Genomic DNA, 27,171 nt, shown 5'->3' on the forward strand with positions numbered 1-27,171 from the left:
CTCCATTTTTTATTAGATGGACTGTTATTCCATCTTCTCCAGCAGCTTTTCCCCTCGTCATGTCTTGCAAGGCCCTTCTAACTTCATGGCTACTTATATAAGGAGCCTCTGTATCCTGTTCCTCACTACATAGAATGAAAGTAGCTTGGCTGCTCTGGGTACTGTACAGGTCAGTATAGCATTCTTCCGCTGCTTTTACTATGTCATTGAAATTGCTGATGCTATTACCCTGCTTATCTTTCAGTGCATACATTTTGCCTTGTCCTATGCCAAGTTTTCTTCTCACTGATTTCAGGCTGCACCCATTCTCTACAGCTTCCTGAATCTTATATGATCTTTTGAGTTTGATACTTTCATGCTTTGTCGTTTCATTGCTAGGTTCTTTGTTACTTGGGAGAGCTTGCCTACTGGTTGCGTTGGTGCCTTACGTCCCATTACAGTTGCTGCTTCTGAGATCAGCCTAGTTACGGTTTCATTCATTACCTCTATGTTGTCTTCATCTGCCTGTTCTAAAGCTGCATATTTGTTCGCGAGCACCAACCTGATGGTCTGCTTTTACCCTCACTGCGTCTAGGTTGGCCTGTTTCTTCTTGACTAATTTTATTCTTTCTCTCATCAAATTGAGATAAATCCTAGGCCTCACTAACCTATGGTCACTGCACTTTACCCTACCTAACACTTCTACATCCTGCACTATGCTGGGATCGGCAGCGAGTATGAAATCTATTTCGTTCCTTGTTTCTCCATTAGGGCTTTTCCAGGTCCACTTCCTGTTGCTGCGCTTCGTGAAGAAGATATTCATTATTCGGAGTCTATTCCTTTCCGCGAATTGTACCAACATCTCTCCTCTAGTGTTCCTAGAATTGATGTCGTAGTTGCCAATTGCTTGCTAACCAGCCTGCTTTTTCCCCACTTTTGCACTGAAGTCAGCCATGACTACAGTATATTGAGATTGCACTTTATTCAGTGCTAATTCAACACCTTCATAAAACTGTTCTACTTCTTCATCATCGTGACTGGAGGTTGGGGCGTAGGCTTTCAATCTGTACCTCCTATTCAGCATTATTACGACGACTGCTACCCTCTCATTAATGGTGTAGATTTTATCAATGTTGCCTGCTATGTCCTCATGGACTAGAAATCCTACTCCGAATTCTCTCTTATCTGGAAGACCTCTGTAGCAGAAGACGTGGCCGTTAGTCAGGACTTTATAAGCCTCACCAATTCTTCTATCGTCACTAAGGCTGATAATATCCCAGGCAATGCCTGATAGTTCCTCAAATAGCCCTGCTAAGCTAGCGTCACTCGAGAGGGTGCTCGTGTTGCACGTTGCCAGATTCAGTTTCCAGTGGCGGCCTGTCCGGACCCAGAGATTTTTAGCACCCTCTGCCACGTCGCAGGTCTGACCGCCTCTTTGGTCAGGTGCTCCGCAGCTTGCTGGGGACTGAGGGTCATGGGTTAATTGCAAGAGTCATGAGGGAGGTAGTGGCCGAATACTGCACCAGGGAGGCCAATTCCCGCTCTGATGAGGGAGTGATTTTGTTGAAGCTTAATGGGCCTTCCTAATTTCGTTGCACCAGAACTAGTATAGCCCCACATGCTCTCGGAAGCGTATTTTTTGTGCCGGTGTTAGGTGCCACTCCATGCCTGAAAATGTAGTGGACTGGAGGAGTACCGGGGTCTAGATTACGTGGCTTGAGTCGAATGACATGAACGATGTCACTCTGTGGGCGCGAAGACAGCGCCGTAGGTTTGGGTAGGGCAATCTCATAGGTGACTTCAATGACCTGGTGCAAAGCGTGGTAGGACCAACTCTTTATTTTATTTTTTTTGATAGAGACCAACTTTTCGAAATCCTGATCAGAGGAGCACTAGGGAACCATCTGCAACATTGTTGAAACAACCAGACAAAAAAAGAAAAAAAAAAGTGATGTTAGAGAGAGGTGCGCGCAGCGAGCAGTACCTTGTAACACTGTGTGTGGGTCAATTAATTAAAAGAAGGAACCGGCCTGCTAAACAACGGAAATCCTGCCCGGTGCGATGCACTCAGAGTACCGTAGCTTGCTAAAAGAATCTAAGCCAAAAACTCGTCCGGAGGTGAACTGGGGAAGATACCAGCCGGCACGTGGCATCCGTTTCTTTAAAAGTGTCAGCAAACGACGAATCGCCCGGATGTGATATTCGCTGCGCCAGATTGTTGTATATCAATTCAGCGTTCACGTTAAATACTCCTACTGTTGTTCTTCGTCAGTTCCGTCTGCATACGCTCCCAGGCTGCGAGTACCGCATGTGTATACGCACACACAGAGAAAAAGGAAGAGCGTGCCCCATTTCTCTATAGGCGCCGCTTTTATACCGGAATTGTGGAGCTACCGACGGTCGCCATTGCAGCGAGTTCACCATAGGCGGGCCTGTCAAGTTTCCGAGTCTGCCATTTAAAGGAGCTGCGGCGAGTGGCAAGCCTCAGCGTGCGCACTACAGTAGGTCGTTGTTTGCATTTACAACCCAGTATTTCTACATACCACGTGATTCATGATCATGTTCAGTCCATTCTGGATTACTACCTGTATGTTATAATAAGGATAAGAATCCAGCGATAAGAAGTGGTCGTTGAGCTTATGGAGACAGATTAGAGGCACAGGCCTATAACACTGCTTGGAATGTTAAGGGTACCAGGATGTGCCACTTGCAGGCCATTCATATCCCAGAAAAAGTTGAAGGAAAAAAAAATGCGGAAGAGGTCTTATTTGCGGTACACTTTATTTCAAATATTAAGAGAACATCGCAATTAGCACCCTCTCTTTAAATAACTCCTTCTTAGCGCTTTCATTAATCTGATCGTACCTGTAGCATCTCCTAATCATGAAACAACAGACATTTCTCAAACTCATTTCGCAACTCGTTAGCTGGAACAAAGTGCGCCGCCATGGTGCATCGATAGGCGCCGGACGTGTTCTTTTAGCAATCGCTTTTCTTCTTCGGTTCTTCATTGCGGACGTTCAGTGTACATCAAGTGTCAGCACCAGTATTGCAGGTATTCTGGAACTCATTATGAAGAGGGTTGGCACCCCTTTGTATTCTGCGCATAAATGCTGGAAGGCACTGTACTTAAAAGGAAAACTGCTTAAAGTACATTTTGATAACGCTGGAATCTTGGTGCACAACAGCTGCCACTCTTCTTTTTCTTTCACGCTGCCGTGATATTAGACAGTTTTAGTTTAGCGCGCGCTAGACAGTACGTACGCAACGTGCGGCGCGCTACGTACGTTGTATACGGTTGAGGCTGTCCCCCAGAGCATTAGTTTACCGCGCGCAACATCTGAAACGTGGAGCGCGCCTAAGCGTCAACACCCTTGCCTCGGAGTGCTACTTGGCGCCATCTAGTACCTAAGCAATAAACTCGTATAGCCAACATTGGTTGCCACAAGTCAAGGCACGAGACAAGCCAAGCTTTTTCGCGCCGTTCGCGCCAATTTTGTGTTCAGGCGAGCAGCAGCAAGGGAAGAGAATGCCGTCAAGGATCTTGGGGAATCGCCGCCTTTTGGCTACTCTTTCATGCCAAGAAATAGACGATCTGATGCTCACAACCCGCGAGCGGTGGCTTTTGAAAGGTGACTGCAGCCTTGACGACATAGAATACCGCATAAGGCGCGATCGTGAAAGCGAGCTGCTGCGATACCGCTCGTGCAACGGACTCCTCGATGTGGACCAAGTGGAGTCGATGTTCTTTCGACAACAGTTCCGCTTCGAGAAACGGGATCTGAGTGAACTTGTTCGTCTGCTGCTGATCCCCGACAAAATATGCAGTGCTCAAAAAGTGACGGTGGTCGGCCGTGATGCACTGTGCCTTTTGCTCCGGCGGCTCGCCTATCCAAACAGATGGTGAAACAATCGTGTGGTGCACAAACTCGCAAGCAATTGCCGAACAAAAATTCACGAAGTCAGACTCGGAACTTACTTTCTCAGGTTGACTATGTCCTTCGCAGCGTAATAGGATAGCAGGAGCTTCGTTCGACTGCGGACATTTCGGGCAATAAACGGCGATATCCCAGTGATATCCTGCATCTTTGCAGCGATCACGGTCCATTGCACAGGGTCCGCGAATGGATTTAAGCTCCTCACATAGGCAAGGAGCTCCAAATCGAGGGCGATACCGAAATGCACGCGGGATTTGCTCGCTGCCATTACCACTGACCCGCTTGTGTTGCCGTCGGTCGCCGCCATGTTCTTAAGCTCTCGGCAGAGCGAGATCTCGCGAGATCTCGCGAGAGGGCCGCCGGTAGGGTACGCAACGACTGTAGCGAGCGCAACGCAAGCCCGGAGAACTAGCGCGCGTATCCCATACGCGCGCAAACGCACGCATCTCTCATAGGTCCAGCGCATGCGCAGTCGTGCCCCCGCTGGCGCGTTGCGTGCGCAAGGCCGTTGCGCGCGCTGAACTAAAACTGTCTATTTACCTGCTCGTATGTGTTCTTAACGTACAGGGGGTGCTGCGAGGTCGTGCCTCGATAATTATGAAAGATTTTGCGAGATACCGTTAACAATATACTCTCTTGAAATCTCAGATGACGTCTCCGCCCGTGTCTCCTCCTTTTCCGATGGACATCATAGAGCGACCTAAGCCAGTGAAGCAAACTTTTTGCCTGAAGATACTCACGTCGACATCTTCGCAGATGCCTTCAAAAAAGGCCTTGCTGGCTGGCTTTAAGACGTAAGAGGCATCTCTTTCTATTTATTTTTCGTCTCGCTTAGAAAATAACTACTAGTGGTGTATGGACAATGTCCCATTATGAGCGGTGTTGTTGCTGTGCATGGAGGCAATGTCTTGTCGCAGGACATTGCAGACTATGAATGTACAGGAGAACTGATGTAGCGATGCAAATGCTAGCGAGATTTGACATCTTCACTGTTGTTGGAAATGACTGGATATCGTCAAGCTTTCGTTTACCACCATGCGTGTCCCAGCGACGACATCAAAACAGGCGACAGAGAAAATTCAGGAGCCCTTGTTGGCATTGGCTACGAGAATGTTTACTAAGTTTACCCCCTTTGCCTGCTGAAACACGTCAAATGTGATCTGGTGCTTGCTGTCTTATTTTGTTTGTTAATTTCTTTTCGCGTTAATATATATAGGTATACTGGTTGAATCCCTCATCTTCGGTTGACTCTGTTTCCATTTTATCTCCCGCGGTTAACGCAAGGTTTTTCAAATCTCACATTGTAAGCGAAGACATATCTCACATTGAAGAGAAGTGAGGAAACGTAGTGTTTTACTGACATCCTGGATTTAATTGTCTCTAAATGTGTCGCTTGCGTTCCATACATACTCCGTGAGTATGGGCTGTGTCAGATTCTCTACGCGTCCTGTTTTGTTTCAAGGCATTTCATACCATGAAATGCATCGTGGAACGTCTATGTACTCTCATACACTGAAAAAAAAAAGGTTTATAACTTGAGAAAGATGGTCAACAACAATTCAGCACATAGCGATGAAGCAGCCTTTGTGCGCCGACAGAATAGGCGCTTGCGTCGTCGATGCGAAAACTATGCAAATTCACTAAGAAGTTCGCTGTCTTCTGTACCTTTTGCTTTTTGTATCCGGTGCCTTCGGCGATGCTGGCTGAAGGAAATATATCGAAAAATGACTGTACGTTGTGATTCGGATCCACAACACCGAATAAGCAACACCGCACTGGTTTCCGGAGTTTGCACGGTCATCCATACGACATACATGAATATCCGTAGCTTTCAACCTCTAAAAGAACAACACAGGTGCAGCGAGGGCATCAGCGTCGCACGTTCAAGGCAATGTCATGGCAAAGCAAATAATGTCCGGAAGCAGCTGCACGCTGGCGTTGAAACAACTGTGGTGAAAACGGACAGCTGCTGAAGTGACGAACTGCGAGGCACCTCTACAGTCCGTATACTCTAGTATAATTGACTAGTCATACGCGGTACGTCTTGGGCACAGAATGTGCGTACAATGTTCACGGGACCAAATTGTTACTTACGTGCGTAGTTGCTTAGTAATCATTCGTTATTGCCGAATATGTAATCTATGTCCCAGGTCACGTTATCCAAATGCATCTGAAAGTTTGAGTTTCATTTCCACTTCTGGATGTTCATTTGTGCACCATCACGTTACCTACAGCTTAAATGCACCTTTTGCGATAGAGAAAGCTGCAGCTACATGCCTATAGGAAAGCAATGTGATGCGATATACATGGACGGCAATAGACAGTGTAGCCTTTGCCTTTTGTTTACACACAGGTTCATCATTTGTCGGCTTCATTAAGCTCGACCTGGCATCCTAATTAGGGTCCAGCAATAAATAACTAGGAGATTTTACTGAGCACGAAAGAACACATATAAGTTCATGACATTCAGCAGTGTTTAAAGTGAAGCGTTATTTACCTAATATCCCGAGTTTCTCGTCCTTTGGTGCTGTCTCACCAATTAAACCGGCTTACTTAGCGCTGAATACTGACAGGCAACATAGTGCCAGTGAGATCACCAGTGTTCGGCGTAAGAAAACATTAAATTCTGATATAAATACTGCCCAATCTCTACAGCACACATATCTCTTAATAGAATAACGCATGATATTAATTGACCTGTTCGGATTTCCTTATTGTCTTATATTTGGACCACCCATTCTTGTAACATTCCGTATGTGCTCTTTCTTGGTTAATCCTCCAGCAGGGGTACGTGCTACTGTCACATGAGGGCTATAGAATCCTCAGATGTATTTACATATCTGTCGTACTTCCCTGTGCCTACACCTTTCACCGCCATTCTCCCCTCTACAAACATCATACATCACCTAGTAATCCTGTAACACCGCAACATCGACGTTAAACAATGTCGTCCGCATCATATTTAGCCGTAAAGCATCCAATAACCCTTTCAGATAAATTGCAACATGTACATCTCATCTGCGTAATTATAATTATTTTATTGAGAAATGTTTGGACATAAAAAAGTTTTTTTTTATATAGGCTCTTGCAGCTCTGAGGAGTTCGATGTTGGGAAAGCCTTTCTTAATCAGCCGCTTTTTTTTTTTTTCACCGAGAGCGACGCACATAGTGGGGGCGCATGTGTCATCTCCCACGTGTGTAATGATCTATAATTTCGTTTACTTCAACGACACTCTCTTCGAACCTGAATTTCATTCCTCTAACTCTACTACCACCATCGCTAATCACTACACCGCCACCACTTCCCTGAACGTAGTCTCAGTTGCCCCGCTCAACGCTTCTTTACTATATTCGATCAATGTTGATTTCATCTCCTCGTTATCTGACCGTGAGCACCTCCTGTCGCGCTCAGGTTACGTCCAGGCCACAAAAAAAAATTAAAGACAAAGAAGGTTCTTTTTCTCGGCATGCGTTGCCAACGTTCAGTGACGCCAGCCGCGATCTGGAAAGAATGAACTACCTTCTATGGTCGTATCCTCTGTAAAGCGGAATTCGGCCTACTCACCTGTAACTCTGTACGTTCCGTGCATTGTTTGACAGACGGGGCTTTTTGGCATGATCACATTCGATGAAAAAGTTTAACATAATTTGAGGCCAGGTTTTTAAGTGTCGGATGCCCTCCTTTACGTCAACATATTTGCATTACTTACACTTGAAAACACCATAGAAAATCAAGACTGTCTGTCCACAAGAAATAAAGAAATAAAGAATAGAGAAAGAAAGAACGAGACAAATGCGTACGGCGTTAAGTTTTAGTGCGTTTAGATTATGAGCCACCAAGATTCACTTGAAGCCCCCGATCGAAAAGTTATTGTTAGGTAGCGTCTGTATTGATGTAAATTGCATTCGGTGGTATTTTTATCACAGACTCACTAATGCTGTTAATGTCTCTCACTTTTCTTATAGGGCAGCAGAAGCCAGTGTATATTACCTGACGTTTTTCCTTTGCGCTCTGCCGACAGCGCGGTGTGCGAAAACGAAGCCACACATAGTGTTTTTCCTTGCAGATGACGTGGTAAGAGGGTCATTTGTTCTCATTGTCACGAAGTAGTATTTGATACAGCACAAAAGTTTGCCTTTCTTTTGGACGGAATGTTTGGAATGTCCGCTGTGCCCCTTATGACACGAGAAGGAAGGGTAGGCACTTTTTCTTGTATTAGGTCTTGTTTGTGGGAAGTGAAAAACGTTCTTAAATTGATTTTTCAACTGTGATTTAAACTTGGCGTATTGCTCATGCACTCGGTGTATGTGAAATACCAGCGCGAGAACTTCGTCAACATTTAGTGATACCCACACCACCTTGTAGGTGCGTTTGTATAATTCCGCCAGTGGTTTTCCTCCCAATGCGAACCTTTACGAGGAGTGAAACACTGGGAGCCTTGCGACGGGTAATGCTTTTATTCTGTCACTTAGTCGCTTTTTGGGGGAAACTGCGAATATTTTGTTACATTAATGCGTGACGATCTAAGTTTGAACAGTTGATGGCGCAGTTCCGCATTTATTACGAGGTGAGGTGCTGCTATTATTGTCCACCTCTCTCATGTCCACGTGCGTGAATTTCGAGCGCTTAAGAATAATCCCCTCTGAATTAGCCTTCCGTTCTTTGGGATTAGCCGGGTGTGTTCATCGCTACGGAGAGATGATAGCTATGACTGCGTGAGTGAGTTGATTTATTGTGATGACATTGGAAATGTTAGCAACTGTTCTGTCGCCGGCTTCTTCGCAAACAAGACATTGTTCAGTGAACAAACGATAACATGAGGTGATATGAAAAAAAAAAAAAACGACCCGGCAATAAAGCGCACTTCGTTAACATGGTGAAGCAACAACACTAAATATAGAAAAGAAAACACCACAAAAATTAATGTACAACCAACACAGAATGATGCGACATAACGATAACTCTAAAAGAACATAGAAAGTGTCAGTACATAGATATACAATGTCACTTTCGGTGAAGAAGCTTATTAAAGCTTTCAGGGCTGAACGCTGTTATGATGCCTTATCGCATCGCAAAAGCAACTTTTCTAAGCTGAAAGGGCAATTATTAAGAGCCATCAACGTTGCCTTCAAAGCATATCTTTTCGGTTCAAATTTAGGATAAGCTTAATAGAACGTGAATGTATGTATGAAGATGACGCTTCTTGAAGTTGGGATAAGGCCAATATTTGTCAAATCTTTAGCCACGAAATGAAGCTTTCTTGCAACATTGGTACTGGATAAAGGGATTGGAACTGGTCGGGCTTCTACATGGGCGGACCGGGCAGCTTCGTCGGCGAGGTCATTACCAGCAATGCTGGCATGTCCAGGCAGCCACTATTTCATGTCATGTATTTCAGTATAATTCATGTACCTCAGCAATACATTGATGGTGGTCCTCCCTTATCTTATATGGGAGCTGCTCATGAGTCCTGTGATCTAGGGCAAAATGCAAACTCTGAAGTGCTGCCTTAGAATCCAAAAAGATGACTCATTTCCGAGGTGTCTCTTGCAGGAGGTATTTTGCAGCAGCACGCAGGGCAGCAAGCTCTTCTCAAAAGCTACAAGCACCATAAAAGGTTTCTCACCGTGATGCGACAGTACTGTGCCGCCTCTGGCTCGGGGTGGCATTAAAAAAGGCCTACTCGTTACGCATCGGAATGGGAGAAGCGCCCATGTGCGACCCTTGTGGAACTACAGAAACGATTGAACACATCTTATGTCTCTGTCCCCTGTACGACGTCAAGCGTGAAGCTCACCGGACAGCATTGAACTAGCTCGACTCTAGGACATTTTCGAAAATGAAGATCCTTGGGCCATGACCGTACGCAACGATGACACAGAATGTCACGAAAGCGTTATTGCAGTGCCTGAAGTCGACAGGGCTTGGCGAACGTTTGTAGACTCGATGTGAACCTTCAAACGTGCGCAAAACTGTGCTCTCTCTCTCTTCTCACCCTTATAACCCTTTCGCCCAGTGCCGGTATAGCAAACCGGACGTGCGTCTGGATAACCTCCCTGCCTTTCCTCTCTTCTATTTCTCTCTCTTTCCCATGAACGACCACACGTCCAACAAGGCATAGCTGAACGACGTATACGATACAAAAAGCTACCTGTATACGTCACTTCTAACCTGATACGTTGAATGAGATATTATATGTCACGGCCAGCACCAGCAGAGATCGTAAACTGTATGTGGGAGTAGAAGTAGACGGCCAGAGAAGCACATCATTCCGCTCCTGTCACACCAAATAAATTCACGAGGTATGATGCTACCATTAGAGCAGAACAATTATGCAAGTCTATAACAGAAGTTTATCAATTTGACAACAGTTCTATGAACACACTTCTGTATAGAGATATATGAATGCCCTTTCTTTCTCCACATCTTTGAATCGATTAAACTAAATCCACTACTTTCAAAAACCAGACGCATGCAGTGCCATTCTTGTCATTGAATGAGTACGACCGGCTTAAATGACCACGAATAACAGGGGCATGGCACTCAGTTTGACAACACATCCACTGTTACGCTGAAAAAAAGGGAAGTTGATAAGACACTCGACCATTTTACGCGCTTGTTCAGATCAAACTTATTTGTTCGCACGTCTTACAGGCTCCAGCAGGAGTATTATGGGATTTGGGGTATACAATAGATATTAAAAGTGAAAGCATTCTAGAGTTACAAGTAACAAGGCCGCGTGGATATAAGCAGGATGTTGAGGTATACGTAAAACAAGGCGACGTTATATAGTAGTTAGAGAGTGAAAAACGAACTAATGAAACGGATGCAGGCACGCGCAATGAAAGGGTACATCTCGCAACACCATGCAGTTATTACAACAGTTAGCGAGAATCGTGTAAATGATTAATAAACTATAGTAGAAAATAACAGTGAAAGCAAATGCTCATGAAAAAAATGGCAGTTACTTCATGTCGAAACTGCACTGGTTCACGACTGTTGACGATGTCATCAGGAAGGCCATTCCGTAGTCAAACTGCTAGTGGTAAGGCTGTAGAATTGAAAGCGTTGGAGGCGTCCGAAAAAATGTGTTCGAAGCTGCGGTTATTGTGCAAACGGTGAGACTTTCGCAGCCGTCGGGAAATGGGGAAGGTAGTTTGGTGCTGTCTAGATGTTATTTTATGAAACAAGCAGAATCAACGCTGTTTTACGCCATCGCTGCAGGGATGGGGCGACGTCAGCTTCCACGGCTCGTCTCAGATACCGACGCCCAACTTGGACGCTCTGGCTGCAGACGGTATCGTACTGAACAACTACTATGTTCAGTCTTACTGCACGCCATCGAGGGCTGCCCTTCTGACGGGACTGTACCCAATACGCACAGGTAAGGTATCTGTGCCGCAGAGCGATATCACTTACTTGAGATAGCACTTGACCTGACCCGGTTTCTTATATGTACTCATTGTGAATAAATATTCAACTGCGACAAATATATATATATATATATATATATATATATATATATATATATATATATATATATATATATGTACATACATATGAATAAACGCCTGGTTGTTCTGGAGGTTGGGGCGGAATTGGGTTGGTGTGGTTGGGGACGGCGGTGTGCTCTTAACGCCCATAATGTGAACGGTTTTATACATGACTGTCATTTACATAACTGCTGTGCACTACATGCGCCATTGGCGTGGCTTCTATTTGCCATTTAGTCATTTATTATTTTTAATTGCAACTGACTGCCACGCGTTTGGCTACAAGCTGCTATATAGCTGACATGTTTCACTTTACCAATCATCACCCTTAATTCATTCAGCAATTTATAGATATGGAGAAGCTGGTGACAGACTCTGCTTGTCGCCAACGTTTCCAATCAATCAATCAATCAATCAATCAATCAATCAATCAATCAATCAATCAATCAATCAATCAATCAATCAATCAATCAATCAATCAATCAATCAATCAATCAATCAATCAATCAATCAATTAATTAATCAATGAACTAACCCTCTACAGTCCGCTCGCTTGCCAGGCTTTATCAGGCATCTCCTTCGAGGAGGGGTGGCGGCTGAAGTCGCCAAGTGTGGAGGCTTGGACGGGTGGGTGATTAATAGTGACAAATGGACAGAGCGTGGAAGACAGGGACGTCAGAATAGGAAACAACAGTGCGGCATTGTGGGTTTAGGACAGCACAAATAGAACCGATGCAAACATGTAGAGCCAAATACATAAAATAACAGGAAACAATCGTATGATACCCAAAAATCCAAGAGGCTTGACGATCTGTCGAGGAGCGAGTGACCGCTACTTGAGTAACAAACGCATCTTCAGCTGAGCGAGTGAAGAAACAGAAAATATGGTGTGGCTCTAGTTTTCGCGTTCACTTAGTTAACGCAAAGAAATGAAAAAAAAAGAATATAAAAATAAGTAAAACTTTCTTAAACCAGCCGTTAGTATAAGAAATTTTCATTGATGTGATGTTATCCGTTCCTACCAGGCATGCAGGGTGTGCCGATTGATATACCTCAGCCATGGGGTCTGCCGACGGACGTGCGTATTCTGCCCCAATACCTTAAAGAATTCGGCTACGAGACCCACTTGGTAGGAAAGGTAACCGATCCAAGCCTGAATGGATCTTAGTCCTTTTATGTTGGTGCTGAAGCACCATATTGAACGCTGAACATTGTGGAGGAAAATGGCAAGTGCGGATTCATTCGAGACGCATATGTGGCAGAGGAATTAACAATTACTAGTTACTTAACAATTACTTAACATTTCCTTAACAATTACTAGAATTAATAAGTACTAGTTACATTCATTGCTTCCTGCAGGCTTACTTCAACTACATACAGGGCGTCCCAACTATCATGTACCAGTATTTAAAAATGTGCAAATGCCACGTAGCTACACTTTTATGCAGCACGTATTGAGCAATAGAAAGCTGTATCGGGAGTTTTTCATGTTGCTCTACAATTTTCTCATTGACACTTTTCATCTAATAAAATTTTGAGAAGTTGAATAATTAATTAAGCCTAATTATGTATTTAGGCGGAATGCAAAAAAAATAATCTGAGTGTCGCCAAGCGACGGCAAACAACATTACCTTGGTGCTGTCCAGCTACATGGCATTTGGCTATTTTCAAATCTTGGTGCATGATTAGTTGGGACGCCCTGCATAACATTCGTATGTGCGTGTGCCCTTTTGCGTTCGTGTGTGTTTAACTTATAGTGCACTTTTTTGCACACTGATATGAACTTGAATTACTTAAAGCGTGTATTGCCTATGGACGCCTCTCTCGCAAAAGCTTAGCATTCGTCAACATTAACGAGTTCTAGAAATAACGTACCCAAGGGGCGTTGCGTATGGCAAAAAGCGAAAACTCCACCGTAGGCCCTTTGCGTTCTTTTGTAAACCAGGCGGTTTGCGCCTCCTAACTGTGCGTGCACAATATCGAAAACTCCCTACTAACATCTTGTTAACTCCCTATTAACTCCCTACTGTTAACTCCCTACTGTTAACTCCCTACTGTTAACTTCCTACTAACATCCCTACTAACATCTTCGTCGAGCGAGGAGGGAACGACACGCTGCGAGCCTTCCCTTCTCTCCGACTTTGTGAACTGAAGTGGCACTGCTTGAATGTGTTGCTGTCGTGTGCTGCGGAACGATTTCGATATGTTATAGCTCGTTTTATCTAAAACTTACGTCATGTAAGTTCACACGAAGGCGTCGAACAACCACTTTGCAGCCTTGAGGTGCAGCCATAGTTGTTACAGTATGCTGGAGTTTCTCTTGACTGCGAAAACGTGCGACGCGCGCCATCACCCGCGGTGTGGGTACGCATTGTGAATAATTTTGGCTGTATCGGTTGCCGCACATAATGCCCGGGTGGCCTGAGCCCGGGCGGGCAACCTCGCAGGTGCCTTTATCAATAAAGTTCTTTCAGTCCGTCACTCGACTAAGAGAACCGGCGTCTGCGAATTGCAAGAAAGAATGGGAAAATATTCTCACTATCTGATAGCGTGGCGTGGGAACTGAAATATTAGAGCGCTCGTGTACGGCCAACCTAATGCAACCCAGAATCATCTATAAGCGTCAATCGTTATAAAACATTTGCGTTAACCACCGGCATCATTAACACGCATTTCAAGTTTAGTAGGCTTCAAATCACTATCTTTTGTCTACGTTAGTCTCCTGTATGAAGCCGATGGCCTTGCTGAACAGCGGGAACACTGCGTTTGGCAAACCAGCATGCTACATATAAGTTTTGTGCTTCGGCATTGCCTTGTTACCCTGTAAAAGAGGATATCCAAAGAGGATCACATAAACAAAACTCGACGGCTATTTGTGAGGACAGAATTTTCCTAAAATTGCTAACTTCGTCGCAGAAGACGAGACAAACAAGACAAAAAAAGTATAGTAAAAAAACGAACACTGGATAACACCGCAGTAAGACCTCGCATGGTCATGCCACGTGCTTGGACCATACGCTATAGAGAACAAACAGATCTATAACCCTGGGTCTACCACTGCCTAATACCACCATACTGTACAGTATGGTGCTATTACTAACCAAAACTATTTTAGTCGTGGGCGGACACCTCGTCCAGCAAACAAGGTAGTCGCACAATGTACCTACAGATAACAATTTCAAACGCTTGTTAAAGTAAACAGCACAACTTGTTCCGCAGCAGAACGGTGCCCACGCTGTTAGGATCGGCGTATTCTTCGTAATTGTCAATTACTGCTAAATAAGAACTTTGTATTACAGTGAGAATGCTGTAGTAAGATCACATTCGCGAAACGAATTTTCAGAAATACACAACTGATCTCCGATGCTGATTGTAGGCTCAAACACGTGCGCAAACATCGCGCTGGACCCGCCGTGTTTACTTCGTGGCTTTGACGTTGCGCTGTTAAGAACGAGGTCGAGGCGATCGCGTTTCGATGGGGACGAAATGCCCATGTACCATGCTCATGTACTGTGCCCATGTACCGTGGAAATACCCATGTATCGCCTATGTACTGTGCATTGGGTGCACGTCAAAGAACTCCAGGGGATCGAATTTAATTCGGACTTCCCCACTATGGCGTACCTCATAATCAGTCGTGGTTTTGGCACGTAAAACCCCAGAATTCAATTCAATTCAATACATCGCGCTATAGGTGCACCGTCCGCCTCAACGCCATCAGAAACTCCGGTCATGTCGACTTAAATCACTTCAGTATCCCCTCACAGGACCGTTTCGCACGTAGAAAACGCCATGTCATGCTAAATAGATGGCGCAAGCGCAAAAACAACCTCCAGAAACTGCTGCCGAGCGTATACCATGGCATACAACACGGAGCGCTCGCTTAAGCTAGCATTCCGACTGCCCATAGATGGCTCCACAGCCTACGCAATATGGCGGCGCCCATGATGTCGGGCTTGTGCGTCTATGGCACGTGTGCTCGTGTTATATGAAAACAAACAAACGAACAAGAAAAAAGAGAGAGAGAGAAAAAAAGGAAAAGACCGGTAGCGTCTTTTTTTTACTGTGTCTCCGCATAACTGGCTCTGATGTAAAGGCTACCTTCCCGTTTGTCTACTCTTATGAAAAAAATAAAATAACGAATACAAGAAAGCGCGAGACGTGATATCGCCAACCAGAGGGCCGAGAAAATGGCTGGCTACGTTGGCCTCGCTTGTATTATTATTGGCCCGCATTATGGAAACTTCGAAGCACTATTTAACCGCGCTTCAAAATGGTGTTGCATTAAGGTCTCTAGGTAAAACAAGGGACCTCATGTTGCATAGGATGAGGGACCACCTACCGGTTCTGCTTCCAAAAATATTTTGAAAGTTGAGTGTTTTGTATCAGCAATCAAAGTTTTACCTCGACAGTCATCGCGGCTCTCGTGACGTAAGAGCGCAATAAGACGCAAGCAGTAGTCGGCGCTGTCATGTATTATTGGAAACTAGCGCAGATAAACTTGGACCAAGATGGAGACGTGTCAAAACAAGCCACAGAAAGGTCTCGACATCTTCAACAATGGTTCCCGAAAAGCGGAAAAATCAAAGCCGCTTTCTTAAAGAAAGATGGTTGAACGCGAAGCTTTTGCCCATGCAAACTGAATCAAAGTCCAAAGCCAATGACCACGCAACGAACCCAAAAAATGCTGAGCGACCCGATGCGATGCATATGTGATTTGATTGCTTGTTTAGGTTTGCATTTTTAAATGTTGAAGTTGAATGAAGACACATTTCGTTAAGTTGCATAGCATTTATTTTAGGTCATCTAGCCGTTGATTACACGCACACACTCACACTTTCACGGACTGCATGCCGTTGCCGATACACCGGATCGGCCTTACGGGCACGATCGCGCTCGCGCTTACGTTCGCGTACGGCAGCCTCTGCTTCTGCCATGCGCTGCACCCGCGGCCTACCCATGGTGATGACCGGGAATGCATTGCGAGACGCGTGTAATGCAATGCAGATATATACAGTGCGCCTGGGTAGCGTGGCGTTGCAGTTCCCATTGTTCTTATCGGTACAACTGCGAATGTAAACGGTAGTGTTCTACGATTGTGTACGCAGATGCGCAGATTTTTCTGTTGACTGCACAGATGCGAAGATAGTTCCACTGTGTAAGTTGGCTTTCCTGCAGTGCATTTTTGGACGCTCACGGACGAATCAGTGAGACATAGAAAGCTTCGCTTTAATTATTGCGTTGCATTCTTTGACTAGGTGCCCGGGCCCATTTACTGCTCCGTTCTGTTCGTCTTTCCGTTTCGTGTCACAGAAAATCCGTAGTGCCATCTAGGCTTGAATAGGTGAATTCCTGTGAATACAGACACTTCCGTACGCTTACCGCCACCTACTTGTGAGCGCACGAACCTCCGTCGCGATACGTTATCAGAAAGCAGCCAGGAGCCGACACACATCCGTGAACAGCCCATACCATAGATTTCATACAATAGTCACTAGAGGGAAACGTGGCGCTAGTGTTTACGGCAGCTGCAGGCAGGGTGGTTCAGTCAGCAGGTGAATGATGGTTAAGTACATGGATTTGTCTACACTTCGTCTTCCTGGCTTCAAACGCCTTTTATACAAGTATATATTGCTTTGAAATTTAGGACAGAGAAGGCAGATAAAGCATAATAAACAAAACCAGAAGAACGTCTCAAGCCACAAGCATGAATATTAGACAAATATATGTACTAACCATCATTCCCATGGTGACAGAATGATTGCAGAGACATATAGTTTCCTCTTATATTTATTGTAGGGGACTCTATGGCCCAAATTATTGCTAGAATTTACTGGACACGCGACCGGCGCACTCAACATCGGGGGGCCTGCGTCGCATCATAGGCTAACAAAATAACACTTCCTGTGGAGTTCCTTGCTTGTATTACATCAAATGACTATGCTGCGCCCTAAGAAACTACTCAGTGACGAGGAACAGAGACGTCAGAATGCGGCGAGAAAACGTATACGAAACGCAGCCCTTACGTAGGCACAGTTAGAACGCAGGCGAGAGCTTGCGTGGGCAAGGTACGCGCGGAAAACGCAAGCGACAAGAGAATTGCGTTTGCAAGAACAGAGATAAGTTTCTCAGGAGGACACGTCGGAGCGCAGGCGAGAAAAAAAAATCAAACACAATAACAACGTTTCTTTCATTTACCAAACACAAGAGCGGTGGTAAAAAAAAATCCGCCACCGTTCCACCCTGCGAAAGTGAATGTATACAGCGAAGCTGTTGCCGACGTTAGACAATCACGACCGACGTTAGACGACATTAGACAAGCACCACCACCACCACCACCACAAGCGACGTACGTCAGGCACGCACGCACGTGTGCGGAAGTGCAGCATACATGCTCATTCCTCTAGGCTCTCCGTCAAGCGCAAGTGCATTATTGGACTAACTAAATTTTTCAAAGTAAATTGCGTCAGAAAATTCGTTAAGTACGGTTTACACACAAGCTGCAGGCCTGATAGCTTCGGATTGTAATTCGAATACACCAGAATAAGGGCATCATCACCTGGCGATATAGCCTGATGACGTCATCACCTCAAAGATGGCGTCACGCGATGACGCCTACGTCCAGTGATGATGTCACCTGATGACGTGATGTGCTGCCTCTTGGAAAGCAGCACACTGTGTGCTTCCAGCTTCTTTGCACAGTCCCCGGGATCGGCCCACATTTTTTGAGCGAGAGCCGTGCACGTGGACACGAAAAATCCCGACCAACTAGAGGCTAGCCGCTTCGCTGTAAAACGAGCTTCCTGGGGAGATCGTTAAAGTATGCGTGGTATTTTTTGGAGTTGCTTATCTCTTAAAATACACCAATTTCGATTTCAAGGGCAGAGTATAAGCTTCATAAGTAATGATTCGAAAGAATGCTACGCACTGTATGATAATTCCCTAGTGGAGAGTTTCTGCCCCAATTTATTAATTTTTTTACCTGACGTGTTCATTAAAAAGGAAGGACAGAAGAAAGGAAATTCGTTATAATTGAACATGCATATGGCTCATTGTAACTCCGTTAGTATTTTGGTAGACGGCCTTATCTGTAAAAAAAAAAGGGAAGAAAGCACTGACAAGAACTGGCATAAAAGCTGGCCGTTAGCATTGGTTGCTTCCCGTAAAGTAATGATGGCACTTATTGATTAGCTTTCGTTTCTGACGCGGGACGTGTATCTGAATGCTCCACTACGGGATTGCGTGGAAGTGCTACTCTGCGAAATGATTGTTTAATGCGAGCACATACATATTAAGATATTATTTTGTATTCAAAATGCCTAAACGCCCACAAGTCCGAAAATAGCGGCACAAGCGATTGAACGGTTTTGCTAGCCACTGGGTAAGCTGACAAGCTTATGTTCGCTTACAATACGTGATCTGGCCACCTATGATGACCTTCACTTTGATATATATATATATATATATATATATATATATCTGAAAAAATATGCCGTTTATAGGCATTGAACAACTTGTTAAATATTATATCAATGCAAAGTTAAATAGCTGCAAACTTGGTGCACATTGCCAAATAAAACGTTTGCGCTCACATCGCCGGTGCTTTAATTATTTGTAGATAGATCTTTGTTTTCTGATAAGTGCCATGCGCTCAACACTCGCTTACTACGCACAGTGGCACCTAGGATCTTACAAGGACAGCCTTACGCCAACATGCCGAGGCTTTGACAGTTTTTACGGCTTCTACTATGGAGAGGAAGACTACTACACTCACACCCTCAGCTATGTACGTGAGTCAAGACGGACTATTTTTCTTTTTCTTTTTCAACAGAAAGTATTTTCGAGACCTCCAGTCAATACGGCAAGCCTTATTTATCGCTCAAACCAAGTTCAACAAAATAACACAAATGCTATAACCGTGTTATGTTTTTTTAGTCACGCTCGTGTCAGCAGTACGAGAGATTTAAAGAATATACCTGCGCCGTATATATGAGCAGGAAAGGTCTCGCGGTGCATTGCAGCCACCGCCACACCCGCTAATGAGCATGATGAAGTTACTTCGGAGCGCCTTTTTGCTGTTCTACTTTCCAGTAGTAATTGCAGTAGCTGGCGATTCCTTCGAGAGACGCTCTCGATTTTTTCTTCTGATTGTTCAAAATAAATTTGTAGCTATTTCTGCGGTCTAAAAGAACCAGTGGCCGTATTTTGTAAGAATTATTTTACAACCCTCGCGGTTATAGCTCAGTGGCTGTGGCGTTCATACCGGGCCTTCATTTCTTATCACCCATAACGCTGGGTAGCTGATATCGGCGATAATGGCACCGTGATGGCGTCAGAGCCAACGAAGAAAGCCGAATTGAATGGAAAACGAAACGAATCGTTACAAAATTATAAAATGAATCGTTATAAGGCCCAAAACCTGTCATTTAAGACATGGGGCTTCTGAGTGTGAGATATGCTATATGGGCACGTCACCAATATCCGCAATATCTGCCACGTAACGCAGACGCGTCACCGTGTTGGGCGACGATAAAGCACGTCAGGCGCTGCGGTACCTCAAGATTGCTGGGACATTGCTGATTGTGAGCGAAAAGAAGAGACGTTCTCAAGATACTTCGAACGCAGAGTGATAAGTGGCGATGTCAAGTCTACTTTATAGCGTTTGCTATGAGGGCACGAAGGGGAAACACAGCTTGAACCAGTGGCAGTCAGTGTACATTTCCGGTGCGTTGCTGTGCGCACCCTTTTTTGCGTTCGACACTACAGTGCGACGAAGGCTGTGCGCAGGCTGCTTAGACAGGTTTGCTACAAGTCTTTAATTTATCGGGCTGCGCGTCGAAAATATGTCCTTAGGACAGGCAATTTTAATCAACCACAGGCTCAGGACACTAACCTTAGCTGCACGTTTTTATGCTTCCAGGAAAACCACACAGGTCTCGATTTCTGGCTGAACAAGGAACCCGTGTGGTCAGACAATGGAACCTATTCTACGTCACTGTACACGAAGAGGGTACAGTCCATCATCAAAAACAGGAAAAAGTCCAAGGTATGGCACTGCTGAATGCCGCCTTTGTGACGCTCGGCGTTTGTAATGACATCCTTCGTCCGGTTCTCTCTCCCTGTCATCTTTGTGTTCCCCTTTCCCATTTTCCCGGACGTTATTCTGGTTAACCTCCCTACCTCCTTCCTTTCTCTTTCCCTTCCCTTCCTTCGTCCGGGGCCGGTTAACATTGTTTCAGGTCCAGCAGGTGGCCCTGATGAACTTTTCGCACTTATCAACTGTTCGTCCCAGAGCGGTTGTCAGGAGATGCTGCGCCAGTTACTGCCACATTTTTCGGAACTTGGTGCTACGAAAAAAAAAAAAAATCAGTAGCAATCTTTGAATGTTAGTTTCCAATGCGGAACTGTGTGGACACGCCGTGGTGTCTATAGCGTTCTGTTGCCAAGCACAGGTTCGCGGATTCGATTTACGGTGTCGACGGCTGCTTTTCTACAAAGGCGGAATGTAGAAACGTTTGTGTGTCTAGCTTTCGGGGCACGTTGAGAACTGGTCACAACTTGCGCCGTCCAAGTAAGCTGGTACCACAAGAATGCCGGCGATTGCAGGATCAGATGCTACGGGTTTCTTTTAGATAGAAGCTGCCATAGAACAGTCTCGACACAAGTCTTACACAGTGAAAGGCGTGTCGCGAGCGAGCGATAACTTTACTTCGACAACAAGTTGAAGGTCAAAGAAAACATGGTACAGGATCGACCACATCTAAGGTGAACACCTCATTAGTATCCATGAAAGCCGGTAAAACTACAGCGTTTATTCTACTTCACGAGTGAAATGTTCGTTATACGATGTGTAATCATGGTGTCGATAAACACAATAATGATTTTTCGAATTATGTATACAGAACATCAGCTTCCATGATGTCTTGAATACTAATGAGGTGTTCACCTTAGACGTGGCCGTCCCTGTACACGGGAAAGCAGGGAAAACACTTTGAGCGTGCCAGCGTACTTGAGCAGCCAGCTTATCGGCGATACCTGACGCCTTCGAGCTTTCAGGTATCGTTCGGTCAAGCAGTAGCTGCGACAGCCCAGCAACACACGTGGGACGCCCTGTGCGATTGGCCAGTCATGCACAACTGTGGGTAAGGTGCTGACTGGTGTTGACTATAAGACCATGTGCAAAAATCGGTAGGCGGGAGCCGCGGAGCTAGCGAAACGGAAGCAAAGCAGGTACGTCCGACGTACCTTTAGACAAAGCGTTATTATAATCTCAGCTGCTCCCCTGAGGCGTCCGTTTGCCGTTTACATGTACCCTCTTGGAGCAGTACTTGTAAAAAATAAAATCTATCGCTGCGACGAATAAAGCACCCAGCAACGAAAAAAGCGCCTCGCGATTTCTACAACACCAGTCCGAACCTTGCCCAATTAGGCATGCTACGCCTTTTGTCCTTTTGCCCAATGTAGGCGTTCATAATCGGCAAAAGGCTGAAAAATAAGCTACCAAAACACAACCCCAACACAACTTGAAGAGATGTGAAGTAGCGACAACCGAAGGAAATAGTAAAGAGCCTTCAGATCAGGCTTGGCCGGGCGTACAGTATCCCCTTCGCAACCCAATTCATTGCGCCTTCTGCAAACCTTCTCAATCTTTCTTCGCGTCGGGTTTCAAGGATGAAAGTGAGCACTGTCTAGTTTACATGTGGGTTTGTTTCGTTTACTACCGTTAATTATGTTAATTGTACACGTGAGCGAGACTCATATCTCTGAGAAACACACTGCCGCTTCAAAAGATCGTCCAAATTTAAAATGGGCATGGTAATAAGCAAGAATCAACATATTTGTAATGCCACGCGATAATGGGACATGCACAGCCGGCGTGAAAAATTAGCGCTCGAAAGTTCTCTGAAATCCGCACATTGGGAACGCAGCCTGAAATTTTGACCGGCAGCTAGCACAGCGGACTACGCAGTGATGTAGGTAGGAACTACTCGGGAATCCAATTTTCCAGCACATGCGCCCCGTAAAGATCTTAACACTGACTGTATGTTCAGAAGCCCTCCAAAGAAAATCGTCGTAGAAGAGAAACAGCGTGGTTAAGTATAAACGCATGCACGCGATCTTGCGAGCGACAGCGACAAGCGACGTGATGGAGATGGCTGTCGCGTTCGCTCGTTGCCTACAAGTCGTACCGCATGCGAGCGACGAGATGAGCGACGACTTTGAGCGACGTCTCCGCAGTGTTTCCGGTATGAGGGCAGCAAATACTCGCCGAAAATGGCGTGACGCGTGCTTTAATAATTTAAATTGATGTGTTTTAGTGTAAATTAGGAGCAGTATAAATATTCTAAATGTCTTGCACTACGTTATTATTCTTGCACGTATCAAAATCTAGTCGTTTGCTCGTTCCGTGCGACAATCGGTAGTACTTGACTGACGTATATCCAATTCCGGCTTCGCGCTATTGGCTAGTCGCTCATAGGACTTCCGGGCGACGAGTGACGAATTCTAGATTTCCAGAACCGAGCGATCGAGCGACAAGAACGAGCGATCTGTTCGCGCGACGGCCCGTTTCGCCGCTCGAAGCCGTCGCTCGTCGCCGTCGCACGTTCTCATGCGGTTTGGGCTTTAAGCATGAATTAATGGCTAGACGCACATGGCGTAGCGTAGCGCTTGTACGTCATGCAGGTCAGTATATCATCAGGCAAAACTAATACAGTTGCTTCAAAGGCTGTCTTAACCAAAAGTAAGCATAACGGCGTTTACTCACTTAGCAATGGTTAGCGCCAACCAAGACGCGAGGTGTTTCTGGGCCTCTAATATATAAGAACATTAGGAAGAAGGCTGTGGCTAGCGTGCAGGTGAACCTCGCCTTGCAAGGAGATACCGATAAGTGCTTTCCCCTTAGCGCCTCTGTGCGTGTGTCATATGCAGCACCACCAGCTAAAACTCCAGAAAACAGGTGTCCAGAAAGTCCATAAACCAGAAAAAAGTCCACAACACAGGTGGGTTCGGACACTGCAGAAGTTAGAATTCATTGCCCCGGCTAGTACTAACCGAACCTCCATCCCTCTTACACAGCTCGCCATTGATTATTTGGGTCTGTTTCACTGGGCAACAGAAGTCCGATACATCTCGTGTCGTCAGAGGAACACAGTGTCCCTTGCGCTTGTGGGGAGGGCCGCGCTGCTTTCAAGTCACCAGGAAGAGAGGTGTGCATCGTACACCAAGTTCAGGGCAATATAGCTGGTCTATGTCTCTTTTAATTTTTTATTAGGTACGCCCGGTATTATCGGCGAACGCGCGGTATTAAGTTGCGCACCGCATCCACATGTGTATTTTCGAACTTTTCGCAGCCACTGTTGCTCGTGGTGTCTTACCAGGCCGCACACTCCACAGTAGACCCAGATCACCTGCAAGCGCCGGAGGAAAATATCGCCAAGTTCCCCTACATAGGAGAGAAGAACAGAACGTTCTATGCTGGTAAGAGCGCTTTATTAAGCTCAGCAGTGCACGTTGATTGGGAAAATTTCCTTATTATAGAGCGAAGATTCAAATTTGGTTTAATGGCACTGTATTGTATGGAAAAGCTGTGCGAAAAATTGACAGACACAGGGTCGGCTCTCTTGCTGTCCATGTATTTTTGCTGTCTTTTGGTGTCCGGTGTAGTCTTTACCGTAAGTTCCTTATTATTGCTACAGCTGCTTTGACGTGATGCAGAAATAAGGCTTACGCTCGTGGCGGAAAAGTATTCGGCATTTTAATTCCAAGGGGGCATATTTCAGGTCTATATCTTCAGTTTACTAACATTGATGGGGGGGGGGGGGGAGTTAATTTTTGTAGGCTGTTCACCGCAATATCACATAATAGTGTTTCACGTATGTCTCGCACAAGTCTTATTTGGTTTTTCGCATACCTCTCTAATCAGGGGCCATGGCCCTCAGCAGATAGGGGGAAGTTTGCAGATTTAAAGTTTTACCTAAGCGGCCATATTTCGAACCGAGTGGATGCTGGAACGCTAATGCAGTATGCTACTATTTTTTTTGCACGATACACAGCATCGTGTGGCTAGAACTGATCTGAAGTCCCAATTTCGACGACTTTAGAGCCAAATGCAGCTTTGCATGTAAAATCAATTAATAAATCTATCTATCAAATATTTAACCATACAATCAATCAAATAATAAACCATACAATGAATCAATCAATCACTTCTAAAGGGTATAACTCTTCACAGCCTTAAGCACACATTTGAATAATGCTGACGACTTCGTTCGGTAATGTGCCCTGCAGCAGAAGTGTACCTGGCCCTGCATGTGAACATGCGATCCCTGCAGCAAAGGTGTACCTTTCTTTGACAGGCTTCAACGCGTGCTGCTCTAAAATTCACGTTCTCGTATAATATAGACTCGTCTTACCACGCCGCATCGTTAATATAGAGCTACGCATTCGACATCATCGTCAACTGGCATTCTATTTTACAGGCACCGAATTTACTAAGGTTGTCGTTTAAGAATTGTTTCCCATTGCCGTGCCACCTTCGCAAATGATATGTTCGTTCTCATTATTGGCTTATTTTTATTCTTACGAACTTATTTGGCATAAGAACTGCTTCGTGAACACGACCTCTGATTTGTAATCATATATCTAAAATATTAAAAGGGAAGTAAAAAAAAAGCGCGCTAAACGATAAATCTGAAAGAAAAAATATGTAGAAACCATCGACGATCATTGTTAATTTTTTATAGGCGAATAGAACGAACGAACGAACGACCGAATGAGCGCGTGAGTGAGTGAGCGAGCTCAGTCCCTTTCCACCCATCCGCCGCAACTTGTTTGCGCGAGAGCGCATGCCCTTTCCCTCGGCGCCTTGCTTCGTCCTTCCGCGAAGAAAAAGCGAGTGTCAGTTACTTCTCGTCCTCTTTCCCGCTCCTCCCCACAACTCGGTTGCGCGAGAGATAACGCGCAACATATCCCCCTCCCCCTCTTCCCTTCTTATCAACTTGGTTGCCCGAGTGCTCACACCTTTTCCCTCGGCGCCTTCCTCGTGTTCTCACTCAGACATCCTAATGGAATGCGAAGGGATTCATCCAGTGAGGCCCGCATGTAACGTACACCTTCCAGAAGCGCTTGTTTATACAGTGGACGGAAGCATCAAGCGGTCAGCAGTCGAGATAAGCAAGATACGTTTAAAGTATTGGAAAGAAAAAAAAGCCGGGAAGAGATTGATATGACCCGATCCGTTACAGGCATAGGTAACGGTACAATGTAGATAGCGAAGTTATGAGGAAGAAAAAGAATTAACAGATGTATACAAATGCTAGAATAAAAAAATGTATAACATGCGTGAGTAACTCAAGCAAGCTAGGTGACTATTTGCCACCCGCCCTGTTTTAAAAGAGGATGCCAATAAAACTCATCATCATCATCATCGTCCCCGCGACGAACGAGTGAGCGACAATCCTGCCATTCTCCTCACTACATCCTTCCCTGAAACTCGGCTGCCCCAGAGCACGCACACTTTTCCTAGCTCGGTGAGTTTCCTAGCGTTCCCTTGCCCCAGGTCCGACCACCGACCTTCAGCCACCGACCTCAGCCAACCGACCTTCAAACACCGACGACCACCAAACCTCCCATAAAAGCGGCCGAAACAGTGAAAGAAAGCTATTCGATTCAAAAAAAGAAAAAAAGAACAACAGTTTAGGCGCTTTAAATGCCATGTCCCTACGTAAATGAGAAAACCGCGCAAATTTGCAGCCATAATAAAGAAGGCCTAATAATAATATGTGCGATGTGTATAAGCGGTTGTCTGTTGTAGACAAGGAATGGAAGTTAGGGTAATGAAAACATACTCGAAGGCAGTCGATACTCCGATGCAGTGATGATGTTTTAGTTGCCCTGGTGACGCAGGTTAGGCATATTTTTTTTAGCATTGAGCTCTGGAGGCGTTTCTTCAGCAGCGTACGCACACTTAATTAGTCCTGGTAGATATAACTGTGTAAAACTGTTACAGATCCGCACTGTTCGTGGCTCCTACCCACTGAACACACATTGGTCTATAAGCCGTCTTCAAGACGTCTTGACAAGATAAGCAAGACGTCTTCAAAGCCATTTTAAACGTTTACGAGATGTCTTGGAGACGTCTTGGCAAGATATTAAGAACTCCTTCAAGACATCCTACCAAGACATTGTCGGACGTCTTAAGACGTCTTGTAGCCATCTTCTAGCCGTCTGATATCGTAATTTTCCAATTAACGATGTCAGACGTTTTGCAAGACGTCTGGTAGACGTCCTTGCAAGACATCTTGGCAACGTGCTGAAAACGGCTACAAAGCTTTCTGCTGGACGTTTTGAGGATGTCTTGAAAACGTTTTTAAATGCTTTAAACATCTACTGGCCAACTAAGGCGCGACCTTTTCTAGCCGCTCATATTTAGTTAATTAAGCCCTAAACTGTTTTACGGTATTTACAAAAGATTGCGAGTGTAAATATACTTATTCTAAAGTGCAGAGGACGTGAACTCTGAACACGACGTAGGTTATTTCAATACAAAATGTATTCCATAAAGTTACCAAGTCTTCACCTTGTAGAAAAAGTGAAGAAACAAATAACCGATAAACATGGTGACTATGAATATATACATACGTTATAAAGTACAACGGACTTGATCTCTCTAAACTTTAGTTCAACACCTAATCTAATGTGAGCTAGGGGAAGCACTAGCACATTTTAAATAGTCTCTAGAAGCTAAAATTACGTCACA

General features: G+C 45.1%; 1 protein-coding gene across 1 annotated transcript; it reads left to right on the forward strand.

Annotated features, from left to right (window-relative positions):
• Positions 1-4,565: 4,565 nt before the first annotated feature.
• LOC125943571 (arylsulfatase B-like) lies at positions 4,566-24,359 on the forward strand. The gene is made up of 8 exons (XM_049662995.1): positions 4,566-4,711; positions 7,884-7,992; positions 11,143-11,302; positions 12,437-12,549; positions 19,087-19,197; positions 20,332-20,457; positions 23,765-23,891; positions 24,337-24,359. The coding sequence occupies exons 1-8, from the start codon at positions 4,566-4,568 to the stop codon at positions 24,357-24,359; spliced, it is 915 nt and encodes a 304-aa protein (XP_049518952.1).
• The last annotated feature ends 2,812 nt before the right edge of the window (positions 24,360-27,171 follow it).

Source organism: Dermacentor silvarum, chromosome 2 (assembly GCF_013339745.2).
Source record: "Dermacentor silvarum isolate Dsil-2018 chromosome 2, BIME_Dsil_1.4, whole genome shotgun sequence".
Taxonomy (NCBI): domain Eukaryota; kingdom Metazoa; phylum Arthropoda; class Arachnida; order Ixodida; family Ixodidae; genus Dermacentor; species Dermacentor silvarum.